The 27,640-nt window shown below is 34.9% G+C and overlaps 1 protein-coding gene across 7 annotated transcripts in view; it reads right to left on the reverse strand.

Moving 5' to 3' along the window:
* SCAPER (S-phase cyclin A associated protein in the ER) overlaps positions 1–27,640 on the reverse strand; it is a 521,436-nt gene that overhangs the window by 260,085 nt on the left and 233,711 nt on the right. For all 7 annotated transcript variants that reach the window (XM_045058993.1, XM_023255046.2, XM_023255044.2 and 4 more), the window contains one exon: positions 1,612–1,677. In XM_045058993.1, coding sequence (XP_044914928.1) covers positions 1,612–1,677 — 66 coding nt within the window. The remainder of the gene's footprint in view (positions 1–1,611; positions 1,678–27,640) is intronic.

The raw sequence follows: 27,640 nt of genomic DNA on the forward strand, positions 1-27,640 counted from the left end.
ATTTTTCTGTATGTTCTTTAAAATGATTCTTTTTTAAAACGGTTGTTATTTTATTGACATTTTACTATACCATGTCTTCTATCCAAGAGTGTAATTTGTTTTTCCATTTATACAAGTCTTCTTTTATACCAAAGTTTTTAATTTTTATAGAGCCTTCATATTTCTTGTCAAGTTTATTCTTAGTTTATTTTTTATTGCTATTGTAAATGATATTGATGTTTTCTAACTGATCATCAGAAAGGAAAGTATTAATTTTGTAGCTTGGCTATGTTGTTGCATAATCTTAAAGCAAGTTACTTACCCTGTCTAAGGCTTAGCTTCCCTAATGAAACTCATTGAGTTGTGAGGAATAAACGAGGCAACACAAGTAAGGAGCCTGGAATGAGGCAAAGGCCCAGAAAAGCCAAATATTATCACATTAATTTGGTAATCAGCCACCTTACTGAATTTATTCTCTTATTTCTACTAGTTTTTCACTTGATTTTCTTGGGTTTTCCAGATATACAGTATCATAATCTTGATAATTTTGTTAACTTCTTTAATATTTTACACATTTTTTTCTTTTAGGATGGCAATGACTAATTGTTTCAAAACAGTAAGAGATAAAAGTAATTATCTTAAAGGCATCTCATTTCTTTTTCTATTTTTTTAGGTAGGCTTCATGTCCAGCACAGAGCCCAACACAGAGCTTAAACTCATGACCCTGAGATCAAGACATGAGCTGAAATCAAGAGTTAGACGCTTAACTGACTGAGCCATGCAGGTGCCCCAGTGGGTAGCTCATTTCTGAAGGCAACAATATTTCTGTTTTAAATGTAAATAACTGCTACATTAAAATGCGATAGCATATCTACACCAACAACTGGTTATAGATATTCCTCAATTTGTGGCAGTTATTTCTTGACTTTTTCACTATGAAAAATAACAGTAAAATGGTTATTTTTATATGTAAATATTTGGGCACATTTTGCATTATTTCACCAAGCAGCAGTGTATGTTCTAAGCTCCGGATTCACATTGCCTTTCACTAAGACTACACTAATTTGCACTCCCATCAGCAGTGTTTTTGAGTATCTTCCTCACCACACCTCTACTGGTAACATATTTGAGAGAAGCAAAATGATGATGGTTTTGTTTACTTAGCTCCTGTGTAGTTACATGTATACTCAGTGGTGGAGTCAAATCCTCCTCATCTGTCAAGTGGCCCTAGCAACAATCCTGAACAAGGCCTCCTCAGAGCAAGAACCAGAACAGCACTGCCAGAACCTGTTCTGCTAGAACAGCATTTCTCTACTTAGGCGCTACTGATGTTTTGGATGAGATAATTCTTTGCTCACCGCAGAGTGTTTAACAGCATCCCTGCGTCTCTGTACACTTGATGGGAGTAGCACCATTTCTCCAAGCCGTGCTAACCAAAATGTGTTTACATATCCCCAGGCACAAATATCCCCTGACAAAATCATCCCTGGCTGGAGACCACTGTGTTAGAAGAATGAAGCTCTAGGCAACCAATACCAAAGCCCAGGATCACAGGAATACAAGTTCAGATAAACTTTTGTATAGGCAGACACCAGTGAGATAGAGAAATAAAATATAGGGTAAAATACTCACTTTGCTTTATAAGGTGAGTCAGATCCAGAGTTTTTTGTTTCCATTAAACTCTCATATTCCTTGGCCCTGAAGAGAAAAAAGTTTTATCACTGTCAGTTAATTTGCTGCTAATTTTTATGATGATCTAAAACCCTATGTTTCTCCTCTCCCGGTATTAGGAACATTAGTTTAACACTTTGATTTCTGAGAATATTTCTTTAAAATACTATAAATGTTATCAAAAAAGACTAAAAATTATTTCCTCATAGGATAAAGAGGAGATTCATAAAAACATTTCTAAGTTTACAGATATGGTACAGAATGGTGCTTATTTTTCAGAAATGTTAAACTCATGATAATTAAATTTAAAACCATATTAGGTTTCTACAAGATAGTTGAAATGGCTAAATATCTATATACCTTAAGAGGTATATAACGCAAAGCTGAATACAAGAATATTTAACTTTAGAAATAATTTGAAAGGCAGTGAAAGTTACTGGACGAGACAAAGATTTGTTTTGTTTTGTTATTTATATTTCTTAAATACCAAAAGCTTGGAAAAATCTGAGATAATGCTTTTCTGCCACTGTCTAACTAGGCTCTAGCTTGCCTGAACCAATAGGGATAGCCATCAACAGTTAATCTAACAAAGGTGTCACTATGGCAATCCATTAATATTGAATTAATTTGTCAATTTCTCTTTTTGGAAGAAAAAAAGGAAAATACTAACTTAAATTTTAACTGCTCACCCAAAGAGTCCTAGTCTCAAAGAATTAGTCTAGTGACCTATGAAAGAATTATTCATGATGTAGATCAATCCAGATCACAATGAAAAACTAAGCAATACTTCATAAAAAAAATCATGAAAGATGCAAATTACAACACCCCTAATAAGGAAAAAGCAAATTAGCACAGGTTATACATGGGAACAAAAGAATAACTAAATTAGAGTTCAACATTAAATTATGTGCTGTTGCAACCTCCGCATGCTCATTGCTATCAGCCACAATATTAAGGAATACCAAAACAGGAAAATAACCACTTTACAGTGGCAAGTAATTATTTTTGAGAGAGAGAGAGAGAGAGAGAGAGAGAGAGAGAGAGAGAGAGAGAGAGAGAGCGCGCGCTAGCGCGAGCAGGGGAGGGGCAGAGAGAGAGGGAGACACAGAATCCGAAGCAGGCTCCAGGCTCTGAACCCACAAGCAGTAAGAACATGACCTGAGTTGAAGTCGGATGCTTAACCGACTGAGCCACCCAAGCACCCCTCAAAAATCTTAATTTTACCTGAAATGGTAGCTAACCACTTTTTCCTAATTTGAATCCTCTCTTGATTCACTTTTTAGCAATCAGGTAAATATTTATTTCCAGAGTTCCTACTCTGTATAAACTGAGAGGTATATATGTAGCAGGAATGATGTGTCTACATAGGGGGAATAGTCACAGAATTTATTCTCTGTAAGGGAGAGGAAGACATAAGAGTATGAAAAAATACCCAAGTCTACAAGGCAGAGTGAGTGACAGATGACTATTGCCACAAGTGCTTATTTCTAGCTAACATGCTAAAGTGTCCTGAAGGAAATGGAATGTGTACTTGCTTGAAAAATAGGTAGCATCCAAATACACACAAAAAAGAGGAAATGGTAGTAACAATAGAGAAAAGTGAGTAAGCAATACTCAACACATGGGAAAACACTGGCTATGCTTAGGAAGTGTACAGATCCATTCTGCTGGAGCAAAACATTAAAATGTGGGGATAGTGAGAGGTAAGGCAGAAAACAAACCCTTTCAGGTACTCTATTACAATTAAATTCTGATGACTTATTTTGTAGAAATGACCTACTTTACTTTATTAAGATTTTAAATTTCGGGGTGCCTGGGTAGCTCAGTCTGTTAAGCATCTGACTCTGGATTTCGGCTCATGTCATAATCTCACAGGCCTGAGACTGAGCCCATGTGGGGCTCCACGCTGGGCATGGAGTCTGCCTGGGATTCTCTCTCTCCCTCTGTCCCTCCCCTGCTTGGGCACATGCTCACTCACTTGCTTGCTCTATCTCTCTTAAAAAGAAAAGAAGATTTTAAATTTTGCTAGCGTCGTGCTGTATACTGCATTCCCTCATTTTTAACGATGTCATCTTAGTCATACTCTTTCTTATTCATAATGTGGCTTGTTTACTCCATTTTATTTTTTGTTAGCCTTTTCACAGGCTAATAAAAAGTATTTTTATATCCTATTTTGTATGGGGGTTGATGTGAATATGGGTCTAGCTCCTTGATTGTTCAGGCCATTTTTACTCTAAATAATAAAATCACTTAAGGCTAATATTTCATTTGTAATAGTTTGGGCCACATCCCATAAGTTTTGTGCTCTCATTGTCACAAATTTCAAATAATCTCTAATTTCCATTTTGACTTACTCTTAAAAAACTCTTACTTCAAATAATGTTGTCTCCACCCCCAAGCCCTTGATTCCAAAGTGGGTTTTTTCTTGTCTTTCCTTATTTTTATATTTTGTGGGTTACTCTTATTTTAAGATATAATTTACATACAATAAAACAAGTTAAAGTGTATAAATGAGTTTTCACAGCTGTGTCTACCAATATAACTGAAAACACAATCATGATATAAAACATTTCCACCACCCCACAAAATGTTTTCATGTCTCTTTGGAGTCACTCCTCCTTTGCTACTAGCAACTGTTCATCTGCTTTTTACCACTATGGCTTTCTGAATATCAAATTACTACACCCATACACACATAAATTCATTTAACATAAATCTCTTGAGATTCTTTCATAGTGCTGAATGTATTATTAATTAATGGATTTTACTGTTTGTAGTGTACCATTGGGTGGACATCACGATTTATTTATCTCTACTTAGGTATTTCACTTCTTTCTAGATTGGGGCTACTTATGAATAAAGCTACTATGAACATTTGAGGGCAAGTTGTTACATAGGCAAATGTCCTAACTTCTCTTGGATAAATACCTAAGAATGGGATTACTGGCTTACATGATAAGCATATTTACCAAAATATTTACAGGAGGGATCATTCCAATGTGTAATTCTACCAGAAAAGTATGACAGTTCCAGTTGCTTTAGTACTTAAAGAGTGTCTTGTATAATTTCCTTTTCTTACTGATTTCAAACCTGTTCCTTGTGGTCAAAAATGCCATTATGATTTCAATATTTACAAATTTATGAAAACTTTTGTGGTCGAATATATGGTCTATGCTGGAGAATATTCCATATCATTTGAGCAAAGTATACATTCTGCTGTTTTTGGTGGAATGTTCTCTATACATCTATTGGGTTTAGTTGGCTTGTAATAAGTTATTAACCTTTATTATTTCCTTGTTGATCTTCAGTTTAGCCGTCCTGTTCATTTTTTAAAGTGGGATATTGAAGCCTCTAACTACTACTGTTGAATTATCTATGTCTCCCCCCATTCTGTCAGTTTTTTCTTCATATATTTTGGGGCTCTGATAGGTGCATACATGTTTTAATAGATTCACTCTTTCACCATTATATAATGTCTTTCTTGTCTACTGTATAATTTTTGTCTTTTTTTTAAAAATTTTTTTTAACGTTTATTTATTTTTAAGACAGAGAGAGAGAGAGCATGAACAGGGGAGGGTCAGAGAGAGGGAGACACAGAATCTGAAACAGGCTCCAGGCTCTGAGCTGTCAGCACAGAGCCTGACGCGGGGCTTGAACTCACAGACCACGAGATCATGACCTGAGCTGAAGTGGGCCGCTTAACCGACTGAGCCACCCAGGAGCCCCTATAATTTTTGTCTTAAAGTCTTTGTTGTGTGATATTAACATAGCTACTTCAGCTATATTATTTTGTAGAGGTAAACTTTGCATAAAATATCTTTCCATCCTTTCATATTAAACCATTTGGGTCCTTATATTCAAAGTGAGTCACAAAAAAAACATACAGTTGGATCATTTTTTTTTAAATTTTTTTATTTTTTTAATTTTTTTTTCAACGTTTATTTATTTTTGGGACAGAGAGAGGCAGAGCATGAACGGGGGAGGGGCAGAGAGAGAGGGAGACACAGAATCGGAAACAGGCTCCAGGCTCTGAGCCATCAGCCCAGAGCCTGACGCGGGGCTCGAACTCACGGACCGCGAGATCATGACCTGGCTGAAGTTGGACACTTAACCGACTGTGCCACCCAGGCGCCCCAGTTGGATCATTTCTAAAAATCCATTGTGCCAACCTGTGTCTTTCACTGGAATATTTACTGTACTTACATTTAATGTAATAAATGAGGACTGATTTGCTTTTGCCATTTTGCTATTTCCCATATATCTTTGTCCCTTTCAATTCTACCTTACTACTGCTTTGTTTTGTGTTAGAAATTTTCCAGAGTGCCATTTTCATTCTCTTCTCATTTCTTCTAGTATGATTCTATATATACATACATACATACACACACAGAATTAACTTCTTAGCAGTTGTCCTGGGAATTATAATTAACAGTTCATAACAATCTAGTTACAATTAATACCAACTTACTTTCAGCAGTATATAAACATATTGTTCCTATATAGCTCTGTACTTCCTTTATGCTATTATTACAAATTACATCCTTATATATTATGTGTTCATCAATGTAAGTTTGATAATTATTGTTTTGGGCAAATGTCTTTTAAATCAAATAGAAAAAATACTTATTTTTAATTTTTATTTATCACGAAATATATTAATTTCTCTTTCATTTTTGAAGTTTTGCCAGACATACAATTTTTGGTTGACAATTTGATTTTTTTCTACAAGGGAACTGAATATGTCATCCTACTACCTTTTAGCCTGTATAGGTTCTGATTAGAAATAAGCTGTTAATTATATTGAGAATGTTTCATATATGAAGAGCTGATTCACTTTTGCTGCTTTCAAGATTTTTTTGTCTTTGCCTTACAACACTTTGATTATAATGTGTAACAGTTTGGATTGCTGAGTTTCCTCTACTTAAAGTTTGTTGTGTGTCTGAGATGTGCAGATTCATATCTTACATTAAATTTGGGAATTTTCCACCCATTATTTCCTCAAATATTCTTTCTCTCTACTCTCTATTTTTTTCTCTCTCTACTCTCCTTCTGGGACTCCCCTTCAACATGTATTGGTCCCACAGGTCTTTGAAACTCTATTCATTTTTTTCATTCTTTCCCCCATAGAGATAATCTCAGATGATCTATCTTCAAGTTCACGGATTCTTACTTCTACTTGCCCAAATTAGCTGTTGAATTCTTCAAGTGAATTTTTCATTTTGGTCACTGTATTTTTCAGCTACAAAATTTCTATTCATCCTTTTTATAATTTAAATTATATATTAAATAAAATATAAATATAATTTTAATATATCATTATTACTATTCCCCAGTTGGTTAGATATCATTCTCATGGAACCTTTAGCTCCCTGAGTATATTTTAACTTAAAATTTTTTTTAATGTTTATTTATGATTTAGAGAGAGAGAGAGAGAGAGAAAGAGAGAGAGAGAGAGAGAGAAAGAGAGAGGGGGAGAGGGGCAGAGATAGAGGGAGACATAGAATCCCAAGCAGGCTCCAGGCTCTGAGCTGTCAGCATAGAGCCCGATGCGGGCTGGAATTCGCATACCATGAGATCATGACCTGAGCCAAAGTCGGACAGTCAATGAACTGAACCACCCAGGCATCCCAAGTATACTTTAACGTTTTAATTTAAAGCTTTTGTGTATTAAGGTCAATGTGTGGGTTTCTCCTGGGACATTTTCTATTAATTTTTTTTTTCCTGTGTATAGGCCAACTTCCTTTTTGTTTGCATACCTTGTAACTTTTTGTCAAAAACTAGACATTTTGAATATTATAATGTGGCAATGCTGAAAATCAAATTCTCCTCCTCTGACAGGGTGTGTTTTTGCTGCTTGATGTAGTTTTATTTATTTGGTAACTTTTTTTAATATGAAATTTATTGTCAAATTGTCAACACCCAATGCTCAGTCCAACAGGTGCCCTCCTCAATGCCCATTACCCACTTTCACCTCCCTCCCACTTTTCTGAATTAATCATCTAAAGTTTGTATTCTTTGTCACTATGGCCACTGAAGTCTCTGTTCAGTTAGTTTAGTGATCAACTAGTGATGCAAGCGCTTTCCTTAAATACCAGGAATGACAACAACAACAACAAAAGTCCTAATATCATATTTGCTGATGTGCTGTGTGTGCGGTTGAGACAAAATGACAAAACTCTGGCAGTTTACAACTCTTCATGCATATAAGCCTGGAGGTCAGCCAGAGATAAGACCTTAGGAAGTTCTCAGGTCTTTTCTGAACATGTATCCATCCAGCTCTGGGCGTGCATTTGGCCCTCTAGATTTTTCACAGTATGTGGGAGCGCCTCAAAGCCCTTATTACTGAAAGCATTTCAATCCTCCCCTCCCCTCCTCAAGGCACCTCACTCCCAAGCTTCTTGATTATTGTTTGTCCTGAGTGTTTTTCCTTGCCCCAGACTGCACTGTCTAATACATCTGCCTTTAAGTTTTTTTTTTTTTTTTTTGACAACTGCCCCCAGGTAGCCTCTGCAGCTCTGGGAGATTTCTGAGTTACGTTAAAGAAAGGCAACCTGTGGAACCACTCCTTCAGAAAATCATCAAACAGATCAAAATAAACAACTACACATCACGAATATAAAGTCTTATCTGCTCCCTGTAGTACTAGGTACCTGTATCAGGGATGTAGGTGGTTGTCTTCAAAGCTGCTGCTGAGCTCGGGAGTGGAAGATGTAATTAGGGTAAATTAAAATGCCACTAAACTCTCTTAAAAACGTTCAATTGATTGTTTTGCATTGTGTTTTCCCCTGGTAGCAGTAAGTTTTTGATTAATTTCCAGCAGTACAAAAGTTGAATCTGACAGTTTTTGCCAGTTAATGCATTGTTTTCATAGGGTTATAGACTACTACTGCAGTTCCCTACGAAGCCATTTTCACTCACATAATTCAAGAATTTGTTCAAGTCTTTGTTTTTTATCAGTACATTTACGTAGCATTATTTCTGCTATTTTATTTTTTAAACTAACTTTATTGAGATATAATCCAAATACCATCTAAATGTATAATTCAATGTTTTTTTATTATATTCACAAGGTTGTGCATGCATCATCACAATCTAACTTTAGAACATTTTTATACTCATTGAATAAAACACAATAACTTTTAGCAATAAATCCCCATTTTACCCCTCCTGCTCCCATCCCTAAGCACCACTAATCATTCTGTGTCTACAAATTTTCCTATCCTGGGGGCGCCTGGTGGTTCAGTCGGTTAAACTTCCAACTTCAGCTCAGGTCATGATCTCACGGGTCATGAGTTCAAGCCCACTTCAGATTCTGTGTCTCCCTTTCTCTCTGCCCCTCCTCCACTCATTCACACTCTCTCTCTCTCTCTCAAAAATATATAAAAACATTAAAAAAATTAAAAGAAATAAAAATAAATTTTCCTATCCTGGATATTTCATGTAAGTGCTGATATTTCATAGGATACATGGCCTTTTTAGACTCGCTTCTTTCACTTAGCATGCTTTTCAAAGTTCATCCATATTGTAGCATATATCACTACTTCATTTCTCTTTATTTCTAAATACTATTTCATTGTATGAGTATACATATTTTACTTAACCATTCAACAGATGACGAATATTGGGTTATTTCCACCTTTTGGCTGTTTTCAATAATGCTGTAACATATGTTTACAAGTTTTTAAATTTTTTTAATATTTATTTTTGAGAGAGACAGAGAGACAGAGAGAGAGGGAGACACAGAATCCAAAGCAGGCTCCAGGCTCTGAGCTGTCAGCACAGAGCCTGACGCAGGGCTTGAACTCACGAACGTGAGATCATGATCTGAGCCAAAGTCAGACGCTTAACCGAGCCACCCAGGTGCCCCTGTATACAAGTTTTATTTTACTATATAATTAGGATTCTCCTGCATATAGATCTGTGAGTGGAATTACTATGTCACATAGTAGTAATTCTATGTTTAACTTTTTTTTTTTTTTTAATTTTTTTTTTCAACGTTTTTATTTATTTTTGGGACAGAGAGAGACAGAGCATAAACGGGGGAGGGGCAGAGAGAGAGGGAGACACAGAATCGGAAACAGGCTCCAGGCTCCGAGCCATCAGCCCAGAGCCTGACGCGGGGCTCGAACTCGCGGACCGCGAGATCGTGACCTGGCTGAAGTCGGATGCTTAACCGACTGCGCAACCCAGGCGCCCCTCTATGTTTAACTTTTTAGGAACTAAGCAAGTATTTTCCAAAGTAGACAATTTTACATCCCTACCACTGAGCTATGAAGATTCTAACTTATCCACATATTTGTTGTTAATTTCATTATTAAAGAATTATCAAATTTAATAATTTAATTAACTAAATAATTAAATATAGCCATCCTACTTGGTAGAAAGTGGAATCTCATTATGAACTTGTTTGCATTTCCTTGAGGACTACTGATTTTGGGCCTTTTTGTGATCATATTGGCCATTTGTATATCTTGTTCAAGAAATGTCTACTCAGATCCCTTGCCCGTTTATTACTGGGATATTTGCCTTTTATTATGGAGCTGGAAAAGGTCTTCATATATACTGGCTGTAAGTTTCTTACAGGAACATGATTTGCAAATGTATTTTCTCATGCTGCACGCTGTCTGGTCACTTCTTTGATGGTATCTTTTCAAGCACATTTTGAATTTGACATCATCCAATTTACCTTTTCTGTTTTGGTGCTAGCAGCTTTATTTTAAAATTTCTGTTCAGGAAGATCACCTCTTTCCTCTTTTTCTATATTTTCATTTATTGATCAAATCTTCTGTTTTCTTTATCCAAATCAGTTTTTCTCAAATAAGAGTACACAGTCATAACAACTATAAATGATAACAACTTTGTTTCTCCCTTTCTGATTTCCCACAGCCTAAACTTACTAACTTAAATACAATCTCCACTACAATATCAAACAAAAAGGGGCAGTGGCAGATGTGTCCTTGTCTACTCTTAAATGAGAATGCATTCAATAGTATATCTTCTCTAAGGTTTTGGTTAATACTTTATCAGATCCTGAAGTTTCTCTCAATAATATTATTCTGCTGAAGTTCTTCTCTTGAATGGATGTATTGCTTTTACTAAGTCCATTGAGAGAATCAGGATTTTTCTCCTTATTCAATTAATGTGATGACTTATGCTGATTCATTTTTAAATGTTCAACAAACCTAACATTCAAATAAACTTAAACTGGAATTTTCTCCAAGGCTATGAACTATGTTAATGACAAATTATAGGTTACCACTTACTTTAAAATTAGGGACGTTCTCATATTGGCTACATACTTTAAAAATATTCCCAGTGTCATCTACATTTAAAAAAAATGTTTATTTATTTTTTAGAAGGGGGAAAAAGGGGGGAGTTGAGAGAGAGAGAGAGAGAGAGAGAGAGAGAGAGAGAGAGAGAGGATGCGCATGCAAGGGAGGGGCAGAGAGAGGAGACAGAGAGAATCCCAAGCAGGCTCTGCCCTGTCAGGACAGAGCCCAACATAGGACTCAAATTCACGAACCCATGAGATCATGACCTGAGCCAAAATCAAGAGTCGGACGCTTAACCAACTGAGCCACTCAGGCGCAACCCCCTCCTAAATTTATATACACCATTTAATATGTGATGAGCACTTTACGTGAGTTAACTTGACGTAATCCTCATAATAAAGTTATGAGTTAACCATTTTACAGATGAGGAAACTGGCACTGAGAAGTTGTTCAAAGTTATATTACATAGATGAATTCAAATCAAAGTATTTAGAACCAAAGTCTAATAGAAAACATCTGTCCTGTTTTGGAAAACAAGAAAAAAGAGTAAAGAGGGAGAAAGAGGGTCCTTTTGCCAGAAAAAGGTATTTTATATGCTAGGGTAAAGGGACTGATAAAATTGCATCAAACCTGCATTTAAATTTTCTAATGATACATTTCTCTTTCAAATTCTTGTTTAACTAAATGTTCTGTTAACATACATTGAGCCTAGGCAGCTTGATCCCCAGCATGAAACAGAAAGGAAAACTTTGGGGGTCAAAGTAATTATCTTTCAACACACAACATTTGCTTTTCAGCAAGGAAGAAGTAAAAATTTCACTATTTGCAAATGACATGATACTCTATGTTTCTGTATAGAAAACCCAAAAGATTCCACTAAAAAATTGCTAGGACTGATACAAGAATTCAATAAAGCCACAGGACACAAAATCAACATACAGAAATCTGTCACATTTCTATACACCAATAATAAATCAGCAGAAAGAGAAATCAAGTAATCAAGCCATTTACAACTGTACCAAAAATCATAAGATACCTAGGAATACACCTAACCAAAGAGGTAAAAGGTCTGTACTCTGAAAAACTATAAAACACCTACAAAAGGAACTGAAGATGACACAACAAAGTGAAAAACATTCACGTTCATGGATTGAAAGAACAAATATTGTTAAAATGTCTATAGTACCCAAAGCAACCTAGACAGCTGATGCAATCCCTATCAAAATAACACCAGCATTCTTCAAAGAGCTAGAACAAACAATCCTAAAATTTGTATGGAACCACAAAAGACCCTGAATAGCCAAAGCAATCTTAAAAAAGAAGAGCAAAGCTACAAGCATCACAATTCTGGACCAAGTTACATTACAAAGCTGTAGTGATCAAGGCAATATGGTACTGGCACAAAAACAGACACACAGATCAAAGGAACAGTATAGAATAGCCAGATGAATCTGCAACTATATGGTCAACTAATATTTGACAAAGAAGAAAAGAATATCTAATGGAAAAAAGACAGTCTCTTAAATAAATGGTGTTGGGAAAACTGAACGGCAACATCAAAAAGAATGAAACCAGACCACTTTCTTTCACCATACACAAACATAAATTCAAAGGATTAAAGACCTAAATGTGAGACAAGAAACCATCAAAACCTTAGAGGAGAACACAGGCAGTAACTTCTTTGATATTAACCATAGCAACTTCTTACTAGATATGTCTCCTGAGGTAAAGAAAACAAAAGCAAAAATAAACTATTGGGACTTAAGATAAAAAAGCTTCTGCGTAGCAAAGGAAACAATCAACAAAACTAGAAGGCAATTTATGGAATGGGAGAAGATATTTGCAAATGACATATCTGATAAAGGGTTAGTATCTAAAATCTATAAAGAACTTGTAGAAGTCAATACCCAAAAGTGAATAATCCAGTTAAGAAATGGGCAGAAGAAATAGACATTTTTCCAAAGAAGACATACAGATTGCTAACAGATACATGAAAAGATGCTCAACATCACACATCAGCAGAGAAATACAAATCAAAACTATAATGAGGTATCATCTCACACCAGTGATAATGGCTAAAATTAACAACACATGAAACAACAGGTGTTGGCAAGGATGTAGAGAAAGGGGAACCCTCTTACACTGTTGGTGGGAATGCAAACTGGTGTGGCCAGCCAGGAAAACAGTATGGAGATGCCTCAAAAAGTTAAAAATAGAACTACCCTATGATCCAGCAGTTATACTACTAAGTATTTATCCAAAGGGCACAAAAATACTGATTCACAGGGATAAATGCACCCTGTTTACAGCAGCGTTACCAATAGCCAAATTAAAAGAGCCCAAATGTCACCGACTGATGAATGGATAAAGAAGATGTGATTTATATATATATATATATATATATATATATACACACACACACACACACACACACATATACATATATATATGTATATATGTATATATATGTGTATATATATATGTATATGTATATATGTATACATATATATATACATATACCCATTGTGTATGTATATGGGTGTGTGCCTACACATATACATACACACATATACATACACAATGGAATATTACTCAGCCATAAAAAGAATGAGATCTTGCCATTTGCAATGACATGGATGGAGCTAGAGAGTATTATGCTATGCAAAATAAGACAGTCAAAGAAAGATAAATATCATGTGATTTCACTCATATGTGAAACAAAACTACTGGACATAGGGGTAAAAAAAGATACATAAACCAGAAACAAGACTTTTAACTATAGAGAAGAAACTGAGGGTTCTTGGAGGGGAGGTGAGCAGGGGGATGAATTGAATAGATGATGGGTATTAAGGAGGGCACTTGTAATAAGCACTGTGTTGTATGTAAGCGATGAATCACTAAACTCCACACCCAAAACTAGTATTACACTGTATGTTAACTAACTGGAACTTAAAGAAAAACTTTTGAAAAAAAATCTTTGGAATATAGCAAGAGCTGATTTAAGAAGGAAGTTTATAGCAATACAGGCCTATCTGAAGAAGGAAGAAAAATCACAAATAAACAACCTAACCTTACACCTAAAGGAGCTAGCAAAAAAACAAAAACAAAAACAAAAAACAAAAACAAAACACAAAATCAGCAGAAGAAAATGATAAAGATTAGCACAGAAGTAAGTGAAATAGAAACTAAAAAAATAACAGATCAATGAAATCAACACTGGTTCTCTAAAGATCAACAAAACTGATAAGCTTCTAGCCAAACTTGTCAAAATCATGAGAGAGAGAGAGAGAGAGAGAGAGAGAGAGAGAGAGAGAAGACTCAAATAAAATCAGTAACACAAGAAAAAAATAACCACTGACACCACAGAAATACAACCAATTATAAGAGAATATTATGAAAAATTATATGCCAACAAATTGGACAACCTAGAAGAAATGGGTAAATTCCTAGAAACACATAATCTCCCTAAATCGAAGCAGGAAGAAATAGAAATTTTGAACAGACCAATTACCAGCAATGAAATTGAATCAGTAATAAAAAAATTCCCAGCAAACGGAAGTCCAGGACCAGATGGCTTCACAGGCGAATTCTACCAAATAGTTAAAGAGTTAATACCTATTCTTCTCAAACTATTCCAAAATATCGAAAAGGAAGGAAAAATTCCAAATGCAATCTATGAGGCCAGAATTATCCTGATACCAAAAACAGATAAAGACACCACTAAAAATAAGAACTACAGACCAATAACCTTGAGGATGCAAACAACCTCAATAAAATACTACCAAACTGAATCCAATCCAGCAATACATTAAAGAAATCATTCACCACACTCAAAGTGTGATTTGTTCCTGGGATGCAAGGGTGGGTCAATATTCACAAATTAATCAAAGTGACACATCACATCAACAAGACAAAGGATAAAAACCGTATGATCATTTCAGTAGATGCAGAAAAAAACATCTGATAGAGTTTAACACCAATCATGATAAAAACCCCCAACAAAGTTGATTTAGAGGGAACACACCTCAACATAATAAAAGCTTTATATGAGCAAACATATTCAATGGGAAAAAAAGTGAGAGCTTTCCCCTATGGTCAGGAACAAGACAAGGATGTCCACTCTCCCCCACTTTTATTCAACATAATACTGGAAATCTTAGGCACATGAATCAGACAAGAAAAAGAAATATGAGGCATCCAAATTGGTAAGGAAGAAGTATAACTTTAATCATCTGCAGATAATATGATACTAAATGCAGAAAACCCTATAGACTCCAGCAAAAAACTACTAGAACTGATAAGTGAACTTATTGAGGTTCTAGGATACAAAATCAATGTGCAGAAATTGGTTGAGTGTCTATACACTAATAACAAAGCAGCAGAAAGAGAAATTAAGAAAATAATCCCATTTAAAAATGCACCAAAAATAATACCTAGGAATAAACCTAACCAAAGAGGCAAAAGACCTGCACTCTGAAAACTATAAAACACTGATGAAAGAAACTGAAGACAACACAAATAAATGGATTTCATGCTCATGGAATGGAAGAACAAATATTGTTAAGATATCTAGGGGCGCCTGGGTGGCGCAGTCGGTTAAGCGTCCGATTTCAGCCAGGTCACGATCTCGCGGTCCGTGAGTTCGAGCCCCGCATCAGGCTCTGGGCTGATGGCTCAGAGCCTGGAGCCTGTTTCCGATTTTGTGTCTCCCTCTCTCTCTGCCCCTCCCCCGTTCATGCTCTGTCTCTCTCTGTCCCAAAAATAAATAAAAAACATTGAAAAAAAATTAAAAAAAAAAAAAAAAGATATCTAGATGGCCAACAGACACATGAAAAGATGCTCAACATCACTCACCATAAGGGAAATGCAAATCAAAACTACAATCAGATACCACCTCACACCTGCCAGAATGGCTAAAATCAACAACAAAAGAAACAAAAGGTGTTGGCAAGGATGTGGAGAAACAGGAACCCTCTCTTGCACAGTTGGTGGGAATACAAACTGGTGCAGCCACTGTGGAAGACAGTATTCAGTTTCCTCAAAAAGTTAAAAACAGAACTACATTAGGACCCATTAATTGCACTAGTGGGTATTTACCCAAAAAATACAAAAGCACTAATTCAGAGGGTTACGTGCACCCCTATGTTTATGGCAGCACTATTTACATAATAGCCAAATGATGGAAGCACCCCCAGGGTCCATGTATAGATGAATGGATAAAGGAGATATGGCATATATGTGTGTGTGTGTGTATGGAATTTATATGGAATATTATATTACATATATAATATTATTATATTTATATTATATATAAATTATAATAAAATATTATATTATTCCATAAGTATATGTGGAATATTATTCAGCCATAAAAAGAGTGAAATTTTACCATTTGCAACAATATGGATGGAGCTACAGAGTATAATGCTAAGTGAAATAAGTCAGAGACAGACAAATCATACGATTTCACTCATGTGGAATTTAAGAAGCAAAACAAATGAACAAAGGAAAAAAAAGAGACAAACCAAAAAACAGACTCTCAACTACAGAGAACAAACATGGTTACCAAAGGGGTGGAGGGTGGGGGGTGGAGGGATGGGTGAAATAGCTGAAGGCAATTAAAGAATACACTTACGATGACGAGCACTGAGTAATGTATAGAAATGCTGAATCACTGTAGTGTACGCTTGAAATTAACACTGTGTTAACTTTGCTGGAATTAAAATAAAAAACTTAATAATAAAGGAATTAAACCCCATGTGTCCCATTCTTCACTTTTAATCTTGCCAATTTTAATAATACCCAAAATCCAAGAGCACATTTTGCATACTGTATATTGGCCAATTTGACAATAAATTATATTTTAAAAAATAATAAGTAAATAATAAACAAGAGAATACCCAAATAATTTTAGTTTCACAGAAAATCAAATGAAATCTGATTTAATACTATTATTTCTTCTTCAGATAGTTTCTCATATATTCATGTTTATTATTCATTCAATAAATATTTATTGAGTATGTATAATGTATCAAAAATTATTCTCAGCATTAAACATATAGTATATAAAAAACTCAGATATAAAAAGCTCAATAAGGTAACTATTCTCATATGAAAGTTTACAGTGGGGGGAAATGGAAGGAAGGGAGGAGGGAAATGAGGAAGGAAGGAAGGAAGGAAGGAAGGAAGGAAGGAAGGAAGGAAGGAAGGAAGGAAAGAAATCTGAAAATAAATGCTATGAAGAAAACAGAACAATCAATATAGAGTAACTGGATATATATGTGTGTTGAGGAGTCATGGGATTTAAAGAGGGCCTCGTGAAAGATTTCTAAATAATTACTCTAGGGGTGCCTGCGTGGCTAAGTTGGTTAAGCGTCTGACTCTTGATTTTGGCCCAGGTCATAATCTCACGGTTTGTGGGTTTGAGCCCTGCATCGGGTTCGACACTAATGGTGCAGGCCCTGCTTGGGATTCTTTCCCTCTGCCCCTTCAACATACTCTCTCTTCTCTCTCAAAATGAATAAACTTAAAAAAAATAATAATGATAACTCTAAGTAGAAACTTGAATGAAGTGAAGAAGCTGGTCACAGATAAATCTGGGGAAAGCTCAGATTGGGTAGACAGAACTTTAAGTGCCAATACATTAAGGTATATTCAAGAAACAGAATGGCAACAATGAAAAAATGGAGGCAGAATCATGATTATATAAACATGCTACTCCATTAAAAATGCATTCTTGAAAGTCTGCAATGATCTTGATTAGTATCAAACACAACGGCCTTTTCTCTCTATTCCTTCTTGACGTTTCTGTCCCTGTATTTTACAGCTCAGTATCACTGCCCTTTGCAAGGCTTCATCTTCTTTAATTTCTATTTAATAACTATTATTCTCACCATTGAAATTTTAATATTATAATAATGAACGCTTATAATAATGTATGCTAACTATATAACTTTAGCTTTCAGTCCAAATGTCAAACTTTTCTAGCTCTTCACTTGGTAGTTCAACCTTCATCTTTTCCTCTACAACTTTAAAGCAAAACTCATGGTTGCCATTGTATATCCACTTCACTAGATTTCTCAATAGTACCTTGGACTGAAATTTCAAAATTATTTTCTATTTTTCATTTTTTCAAATAATATATCATCAAAAATTATTAGATTAAAACACTTTTTGATTATTTTCTTTACTCCTAATTTTTTCTGCAGTATACTATAATGTAAGGCCTATCACTTCATGCTTGGATTAGTGGAATAACCTCCTATTCACTCAAGTTCTCAACCTTGTAACCCTGTAGCATAGCACAGGTTATAAATCTTCCCAAATCACTGGCTTCTTGATGTTACTCCCTTTGTTACCTATGGTGGTTCCTTTCCAAAAGATCTAGTCAATCTGCTAAATGGCATTCAAGGCTCTCTATAATGTGACCCTGTTCTAGCTACCCAACTTTATTTTCTTTCACATTACCATCTGCATTTTATAAATTTAGATTTGCACAGTATACTTTTGAGACATTATGAGATTTTTTCTTGAGAACTGTTTTGAGACATTTTCACCAGTTAGGCTACTGCTTCCAGCAGGAGGGCAGTATTATAAATACCTGCACAGACTAATGCTGAAGGCAAAGAACAGGAGGAAAATATTACTTTTACAAAAATAAATTTCAGTTAAAAAGAATAAGTAGACATTTAACACGCATACAAATGGGAGCCCTGTCTACCAGTTCCTCTGGGATATCCCTTTGATAGCTCAAACCTACCCACATAGCATCTATCACATCATCTTTATCTGTGCCCCTATTTCTTTTCTTCCCCAACTTTATTGAGATATAATTGATATATAGCATAGTGTAAGTTTAAAGTGTACAATGTAATCACCTTATATCTATATCCATATCTAGCTGTATATATTGCAAAATGAATACAATAAGGTTAGTAAACACCTCCAATACCCATATAACTACCATTTTGTGTGTGTGACGGAACATGTAGTATATACTTAGTAACTTTCAAGTTATATAGTATTGCTAATGATTGTCACCAACCTGTTTATTAGATCCCCAGAACTTATTCATTTCATAGCTGGAAGTTGGTACTCTGACCAACATCTCATTTCCTTGACTCCCAAGCCACTGACAATCACCATTTCTACTCTGTTCCTATGAGTTTATCTTTTTCAGATTCCACATATAAGTGGAATCATATAGTATTTGTTCCTTTGACTTTTTTCACTTAGTTTAACACCCTTAAGGTCCATCCATGTTGTCACAAAAGCCAGAATTTCCTTATTTTGGCTTTACTTCAGTCAAGGACATTGGTATATAGCTAGAATCTCTAGGGTCATCAGCAATTTCTTCCTGTCTCCTTCGCTCACATCAAGACATCTACATAATCTTTTTCAGATTTCTTTCTTCTAACCATCTCCTCCACCACATGTCTGTGCCGAACATTCTGGCATTTAATTTTGATCCTTAACGAACCATTGTCTAATTATGTGTGAGGAAGTTAAAACAATTTTTTTTATTATAACTGTAGCCTTTAGAACCCTAGGCTTTGAGCCTACGTTTCTTCCATTTGTAAGATGAGGCAATAGAACTAGCTAAATTCTTAAGGTCTTTTCTAGCTCTAAGATTCCATACTTCTAAATTCCTATAAACACTAGGTATCAAATTGTTAGGTACATTAGGAGTTAAAAACTTGTTAAAATGTAGATTTCTCACTAAAACCAAGTGAATCCGAATCAATAAGCTGAAGTCTAGGTGTGAATCTACCTTTTAAAAAGGATCTCAATTGACTCCAATGCAAGAAGTATAAGGATCACAGTTTGAAAATCATTGTCCTGTTTCATGATTCAATTCATATGCAAAGCAACACAACCCTTGTTATCAATTGAGTTTTTTCTTATTTAATTGGCTGATAGTTTTTAGAGTATAATCTGATTTCCAGAGGGTCTCAGAGAGTCTTTCAGGTCAAACTTTTTCACTCTCATTCTCTTAAAAGCATACAGTGGATTTCCATATTCCACATTATAAATACATGCCCATGTTACATATTCTAAAACATCATGCCATACATTACTTGATAGTCTCCTTATTATTGGCTATCTAAACTATTACTCAAGTTTCTGCTCTTAGGATTACCAACACAATGAACACTCACAGACTATTTTAATTTTGCTTATAATGGGTACTTCTAGTCTAAGACAATATCTGGAGCTTAATAAATACGAGCCACTTTTTGTTTATATGTATTTCTTTTTATCATCATCATCAATTTTATAAGTAGTCTTCCCTGACTACCCAGGCATAACTAAATTTATTCTCCCTGGAGTTCACCTAAATACTTATTTGTACCTTTCTTCTGCTACTGTGGACACACTGTCTCATATAAGGGTTATTTATATGTAATTCATCTCTATTAATACCTTGTAAATGTCACAAGGGTAGAAGTTATGTTCTATTCACTTTTGTTTGCTGATCATTCAAATATTTGAATAGGTTGAATGGATTCCTTAAGACCACAGAGGACATAACCAACACATATAAAGGATGCAAAAGGTTTCACCTTAAAGTTCTACATCAGAATCCTATAATAGGTGTTAGTCCTTATATCTTTCCCCTGCCTCTCTTCTGCTCAACTACAGTCTCCATGACCATGGTTGGGCTCACTGGTCAATTGTAAGCCAAGGATTAACCCTATCATATCTCAAACATAAATTCAAGGCAGACTCTATGTTTGTCTGTGCATGTATCTATACCTGAATTTACCTCTAAATACACATTATGGACAGATAGCCATTCACTTTCTCTTCTCATATATTCATTTATATGTTTACATACCTATATTTATTCATATGTATATAGGTATACATAGACACACACCTTCATTCTCTCATTGCTCTCCTTCCATCATTTCAGAACATCTTCTTGAAAGTCCTTTATTCTCAGAGATAAGGATTCTGTTATCCTAGTGATTACCACCGGATAACTGAAAGGTGATGTGCAAGCTGCCAATACTGCAGACACAGGTCTGGCTATATACAGTGAAAACCTATGACTCTAATAATTGCTCTAACTAGCAGCTCTCTCCCCTGCTCATTCCTACTTCCATTCAAACTCCAGATGAATGACAATCTGTCCCACAAATCTAATTTCTTGCTTAATGTCATCACACTTCTGTTCTAAAATGCAGTCTAGTGATTAGAGCTTTACTGCCTATCTTGCTTTTCTTGGTCTTCTGCACCACATGATGGATCCTTTCCACCTAATTTCCAGCAGCAAAGTTCTGACTCCTCTTATGGACTCCTCTTTCAGAATAATTTTTTTGCCTGAATGTCAAAACTTTCAAGGAACCACATACACTCTCACAGTTCATCCAGTATAGGTCATATAGAACCTTACTAATTAGTTTTAGAACACATACCCACAATTTAAACCACCTGCTAATTCTGGCTTTGCCATTAGACAATGTCCCTCATCTAGCTGGTGTCAAAGGAAGACCAAATATCTCTGGTCTTACATCATCTAAAATCAGGTCCCTACAGCCTTACCCTCACTAACTATAACCATTAAACCTGGAATGGACTATCATGCCTCAAGGCTGAATTCTGATTTATGAAAGTAAATTCATAGTTCTTTTCTCTACTTTTATAAAGCCAAAGAAATCCCAGTGATATGAACACTAATTTCATAATCCAATCTCATCTAATTCTTTTTAACTAATGTTTGTTGAAAACCTAAAAGGTGCCAGCAATAGAGACAAAAATCCTCATGTATATATTCCAGTGGGAGAAAAGCAATGTGTAAATAAATAATATACATACTATATTAAATAATACAGCATAATATATATAATACATAGTATATATATACTAATACACATAGTATAATAAATAATAAATACATAGTACTTTAGAAGATGGTAAGTGCTAAAGCAAAAATAACTGGGGAAATGTTGATAATGCCACTTGACAATTTTGTTTTCAGTCATTATAGATTAGCTAGTATCATACTAGCCCTTCTGTTATGAACAACAATGAAAATTCCTAAAGTATATACGGAATTACTGTTTTTCATGTATCAACTAGTAGCCTAGGACAGTAATCCTGAGTAAAAGGAAACACCTGCTGTACACCTGTTACTTCACCATGTAAAGAAGAGGAATATGTATAAGACATAGACTCTGCCATAAAGGAGTTTACAATTCAGTTGAGGTAGTGAGTGTCACATATATCAAATGTTAACTGGGTAGCTCAGTTGGTTAAGCGACCGACTTGGCTCAGGTCATGATCTCATGGTTCATGAGTTTCAGCCCCCCATCAGACTTGCTGACAGCTCAGAGCGGAGTCTGCTTCAGATTCTGTGTCTCCCTCTCTTTCTGCCCATCTCCCTGCTCACACTCTCTCTCTCAAGATTAAATAAACATTAAAAAAATTTTTTAATTAAAAAAAGATAACAGTAAAACATAAAACAACCACAGCAATAGTTTCAGTAAATATAAACTGATTAAAAACTGCAAATAGAGAGTCAGAAAAGACAGAAAAGGAAGACTCACATATGACAATTATAAGAAATACACAAAAATATATAAGGAGATAAAGTTGTAAGTTTAAAACTAAAAGAATGGGAAAAGATTTATCATGAGAATACTAAAGTTAGATAAAGTAGATAGATAGTAGTAGATAAAGTTAGATAAAGTAGACTTAATCATAAGAAATATTAAGAAGTTATTAATATTAAGAATCATAATATTAAGAAATATAATGGTAACGGGATCAATTTTTCAAGGAGATAAAATAATACTAAATTTGTATGTATCTAGCAACAAAGCTTCAAAATTTGAAGCAAACTGGAAAATACTGAAGTGTGAAATGGAAGTGTGAAATAATATTATTATAATAAATGAATATGAATATGAATAATAATAAATGTTAATATTCTTTATTAACTGATACAATAGGAATCTAGAGAGACAAAATAAATACAAAGAAAACCCAGGAAGAAAGAATTTAAAATATAAATAAATGAAATACAACAAAATGAAAATCAAATGACAGTGAAAGTTCATAAATTAAGTTCATTAATTAAAATTGATAAATTCCTGGCCAGAGTGATCAAAGAATACAATCGCAATTTTCAGGAATAAAAAAAGCCATGTCACTATAGAATCTTAGAGGTTTAAAAAGATAGAAAAAAATGTTTTAAGACTATATTTTTTATAGAAATTTCAGGTTCACTGAAAAATTGAGAGAAAGGTATAGAGATTCCCCATATACCTGTTGCCCCACACATGCTTAAGCCTCTCCCAAGGTCAACAACACCCAACAGAGTGGTACATTTGTTACAACTATTGAACCTACACTGACACATTATTATCACCCCAAATCCATAGTTTACATTAGGATTCACTCTAAGTGTTCTATATTCTGTGGGTTTGGACAAATGTAAAATATGTATAAAGTGTAAAATCAGTGTCCAGATTCAATTTTAGCTGTGGATGTCCAGTCATCCAACACCATTTGTTGAAAAGGCTATCCTTCCCATATTGTACTGTCTTTGTTCCTCTGTCACAGATCAGTTGACTCTGTTTATATGGGTCTATTTCTGGGCTATTTTTTGCACTGATCTATCTATCAATTCTTTTGCTAATACCATACTGTCTTAATTACTATAGTTTTATAATAAGTTCTGAAGTCAGGTATTGTCAATCCTCCAACTTTGTTCTTCTCTTTCAATAGTATAGTGTCTAATCTGGGTCTTTTGCCTCTCCGTATAAACTCTGAAATTAGTTTGCCAATATCCATAAAATAACTTGATGGGATTTTGACTGGGATTGCATTGAATCAATGCAATCAACCTGGGAAGAACTGACATTTTGACAATATTCTCTGCATTCATAAACATGGAATAATATCTCTCCATTTCTTTTTTTTTTTTTTTGAGTATAGTTGACATACAATATTACATTAGTGTCAGGTATATAACTACCATTCATTTCTTTTAACAGAGTTTTGTAGTATTCCTACATAGAGCTTATACATATTTTGTTAGGTTTATACCTAAGTATTTAATTTGGGGGGTTACTAATGTATGTGGTATTGTGGTTTTTTTCTTCCATCTCAAATTCTACATTCAATGCCAGTAAAGAGAAAAATGACCACTGTATATTAACTTTGCATCTTGAAACCTTACTATAATTATTAGTTCCAGGAGGGCTTTTTTTTGGTCAATTCTTCCAAATTTATTATGTACATAATCATGTCATCTGCAAACAAGGACAGTTTTATTTCCTTCTTCCCCGTGATGCCCAGTATACCTTTTATTTCTTTCTCTTGTTTTACTGCAGTATCTAGGACTTCCATTATGATGTGGAAAATGAATGGTGAGAGGACATCCCTGCCTTGTTCCTGATCTTAGTGGGAAAGCTTCAGGTTTTTACCATTAAGTATTGTATTAATTGCACATATATTGTAGATATTCTAAAAAGCTGAGGAAGTTCTTTTCTATTCCTAGTTTACTGAGAGTTTTTGTTGTGAATATGTGCTGGGTTTTGTTAAATGCTTCGTCTGCATCTACTGATATGATCATGTGATTTTTCTTCTTTAGTCTATGGAGGTGATGGATTATATTAAGTGATTTCCAAATTTTGAATCAGCCTTGCATATCTGGGGTATGTCCCACTTGGTCATAATTCTTTTTATACACTGTTGGCTTTAATTAGCTAATATTATTTTCAGGATTTTTGCATGTATGTCCACAAAAGAGATCTATTTTCTTGTCTTCTAATATCTTTGCCTGGTTTTAGTATTAAATAATGGTGGCATCATAGAATGCGTTGGTTAAGTATCTCTTCTGCTTCTATACTCTGAAAGACACTGTACACAACTGGTATAATTTCCTCAAATGTCTGGTAGACTTTACCAGTGAACCCATCTGGGCCTGGTACTTCATTTTGGGAGTTAATTATTGATTCAACTTCTTTAATAGATATAAACCTATTAAATTGTCTATTCTTTGTGTGGATTGCGGCAAATTGTCTTTTATTTTATTTTTTTTTTAATTTTTTTTAACGATTATTTATTTTTGAGACAGAGAGAGACAGAGCATGAACGGGGGAGGGTCAGAGAGAGGGAGACACAGAATCTGAAACAGGCTCCAGACTCTGAGCTGTCAGCACAGAGCCTGACGCGGGGCTCGAACTCACAGACCACAAGATCATGACCTCAGCTGAAGTCGGCCGCTTAACCGACTGAGCCACCCAGGCACCCCGTAAATTGTGTCTTTTAATAAACTGTTGATTTCACTTAGGTTATCAAATTTGTGGGAAAAAAAGATATTCATAGTATTTCTTTATTATCCTTTTAATGTCCATGGGATCTTACTGATATCCCCTCTTCCATTTATATTAATTTGTGTCTCCTTTTTTTCTTAGCCTAACTAGAAGTTTACCAATGCTATCTATCTTTCAAAGAACTAGTATTATTGGTGTTGGTCTTGATTTTCTCTATTGATTTCTTTTCAATTTCATTGACTTCTGCAATAATTTTTATTTCTTTTGTTTTGCTTACTTCAGATTTAATTTGTTCTTCTTTTACTAGTTTCCTAAGGTGGAATCTTAGATGATTTTAGATCTTTCTTCTTTTCTAATATCCAAATTTAATTCTAAGTACTGCTTTTACTGAATCACACAAATTTTGGTAACTTGTATTTTCATTTTCATTTAGGTCAAAATAATTTTTAAATTTCTCTTGAGATTTCCTCTTTAACCAATGTATCATTTAAAAGTGTTTTCTTTAATCACCAAGCATTTGGGGAAATTTCAGCATTCTAATCATGATTTCTATTATAATTCCACTGTGGTTTAATAATAGTCACTGTATGATTTCTATTCTTTTAAATTTGTTAAGGTGTCTTTTCTGGCCCCAAATGTGGTCTACCTTAATGAATGCTCCATATGAGCTTTCATGCATGCTTTCTGAAGGGAAGCTGGATGTAATTCTTATCTTTGTTCCACCATAAGTATGGCATTTTCTTCCCTCTGCTTTCTTTCAAGATTCTTTTTGTTATTCTGAGCTTGAATATATGCCAATGTGTCATTTGGATTTTGGCGGGGGTGGGGGGAAGGGGAATGATTTATGATGATTGAGGTTATCTGAGTCTCCTGGATCTGTGGTTTGGTATCTGAAATTAATTTGGAGAAATTCTCAGTCATCACTGCTTCAAATACTGCTTCTGTTCCTTTTGCCCTACCTTCCCCTTCTTGTATTCTCATTTACACGTTATGTGCTTTGTAATTGTCTCATAGTTCTTAGATATTATGTTTTGAGGGTTTTGGGGTTTTTTTTTTTTCAGTCTTTTCTGTTGCTTTTGGTTTTGGAAGTTTTTTCTTTTTTACTAAAGTATTTTTTAATTAACTGTCTCACACACCTAACACTATTTTTAATTCTAATTTTTTTAAGTTTATTTATTTTGAGAGAGAGACAGAGACAGAGAGAGAGAGAGAGACAGCACAAGCAGGGGAGGAGCAGAGAGAGAATCCCAAGCAGGCCATGTGCTGTCAGTATAGAGCCCGATGCAGGGCTTGATCTCACAAATTGTGAGATCATGACCTGAGCTGAAATCAACCAACTGAGCCACCAAGCCACCCTGAATTTTTATTTTTTATTTACGTACAGTTGACATGCAATATTATATTAGTTTCAGGTATACAACATAGTGATTTCACAATTCTGTACGTTGTGAAATGCTCACCATAAGTGTAGTTATCATCTGTCATCATAAAAAGTTATTACAGTATTATTGACTATATTCCCTATGCTGTACTTTACATCCTCATGACTTATTTATTTTATTTTATAACTAGTAGTTTGTACCCTTTTGTCCCCTTCACCTATTTCACTCATCTCTCCCGCATGTCCCCTCTGGCAACCATCAATTTGTTCTCTGTATTTGTGAGTCTATTTCAGGGGTTTGGTGGGGGAGTTTCTTTTTCAATATCTTGAAGCTCAGAGATGCTTTCTTCAGTCATGTCCAGTATAGTAATAAGCCCATCAAAGGTATTTTTCATTTCTACTGCAGTGTTTTTAACCTCTAGTATTTCTTTTTTAGTCTTTCTTAGAATTTCTCTCTGCTTAAATTGTCCTCTCTTCTTGCATGCTGTCAACTTTATCCATTAGAACACTTAGCATATTTATCAAATTGTTTTAAATTTCCAGTGTAACAACTCCCAATATCCCTAGCATATCTGAGTCTAACTCCAATGTTTGCTCTGTCTCTTCAAACCATATTTTACCTTTTAGTAAGTCCTGTAGTTTTACTTGACAGCTAGACATGATATAGACAGAGTATATGGAACTGTTATAAATAGGCCTTTAGTAATATGGTAATAAGGTATGAGAGAAGGAGAACATTCTCTACTCCTGTGATTATGTCTGTCTTTTATTGTACCAGGGGGGCCTGTTAACTTTAAACTTCACAAGTGCTTCTCAGGCTCTTTTCTTCCCTGAGGTAGGACAGAATGGCTAAAATGGGCTGGAGTTGAGTATTTCCCTTCTCTCTCCCTTCCTTCAGGTGAAAGATTAAAGGGAAGGTATTTTCCTTCCTTCAAGTCAATTAATCTCTGCTAAACCACCAGCATGTTAGGCTCTGATTAAATACTTTTGCCTCAGGGCAGGCATCTTTACATTTCAAAATGGTTCCTTATCCCCTCCCCATGCTGGAA

Source organism: Felis catus, chromosome B3 (assembly GCF_018350175.1).
Source record: "Felis catus isolate Fca126 chromosome B3, F.catus_Fca126_mat1.0, whole genome shotgun sequence".
Lineage (NCBI taxonomy): Eukaryota > Metazoa > Chordata > Mammalia > Carnivora > Felidae > Felis > Felis catus.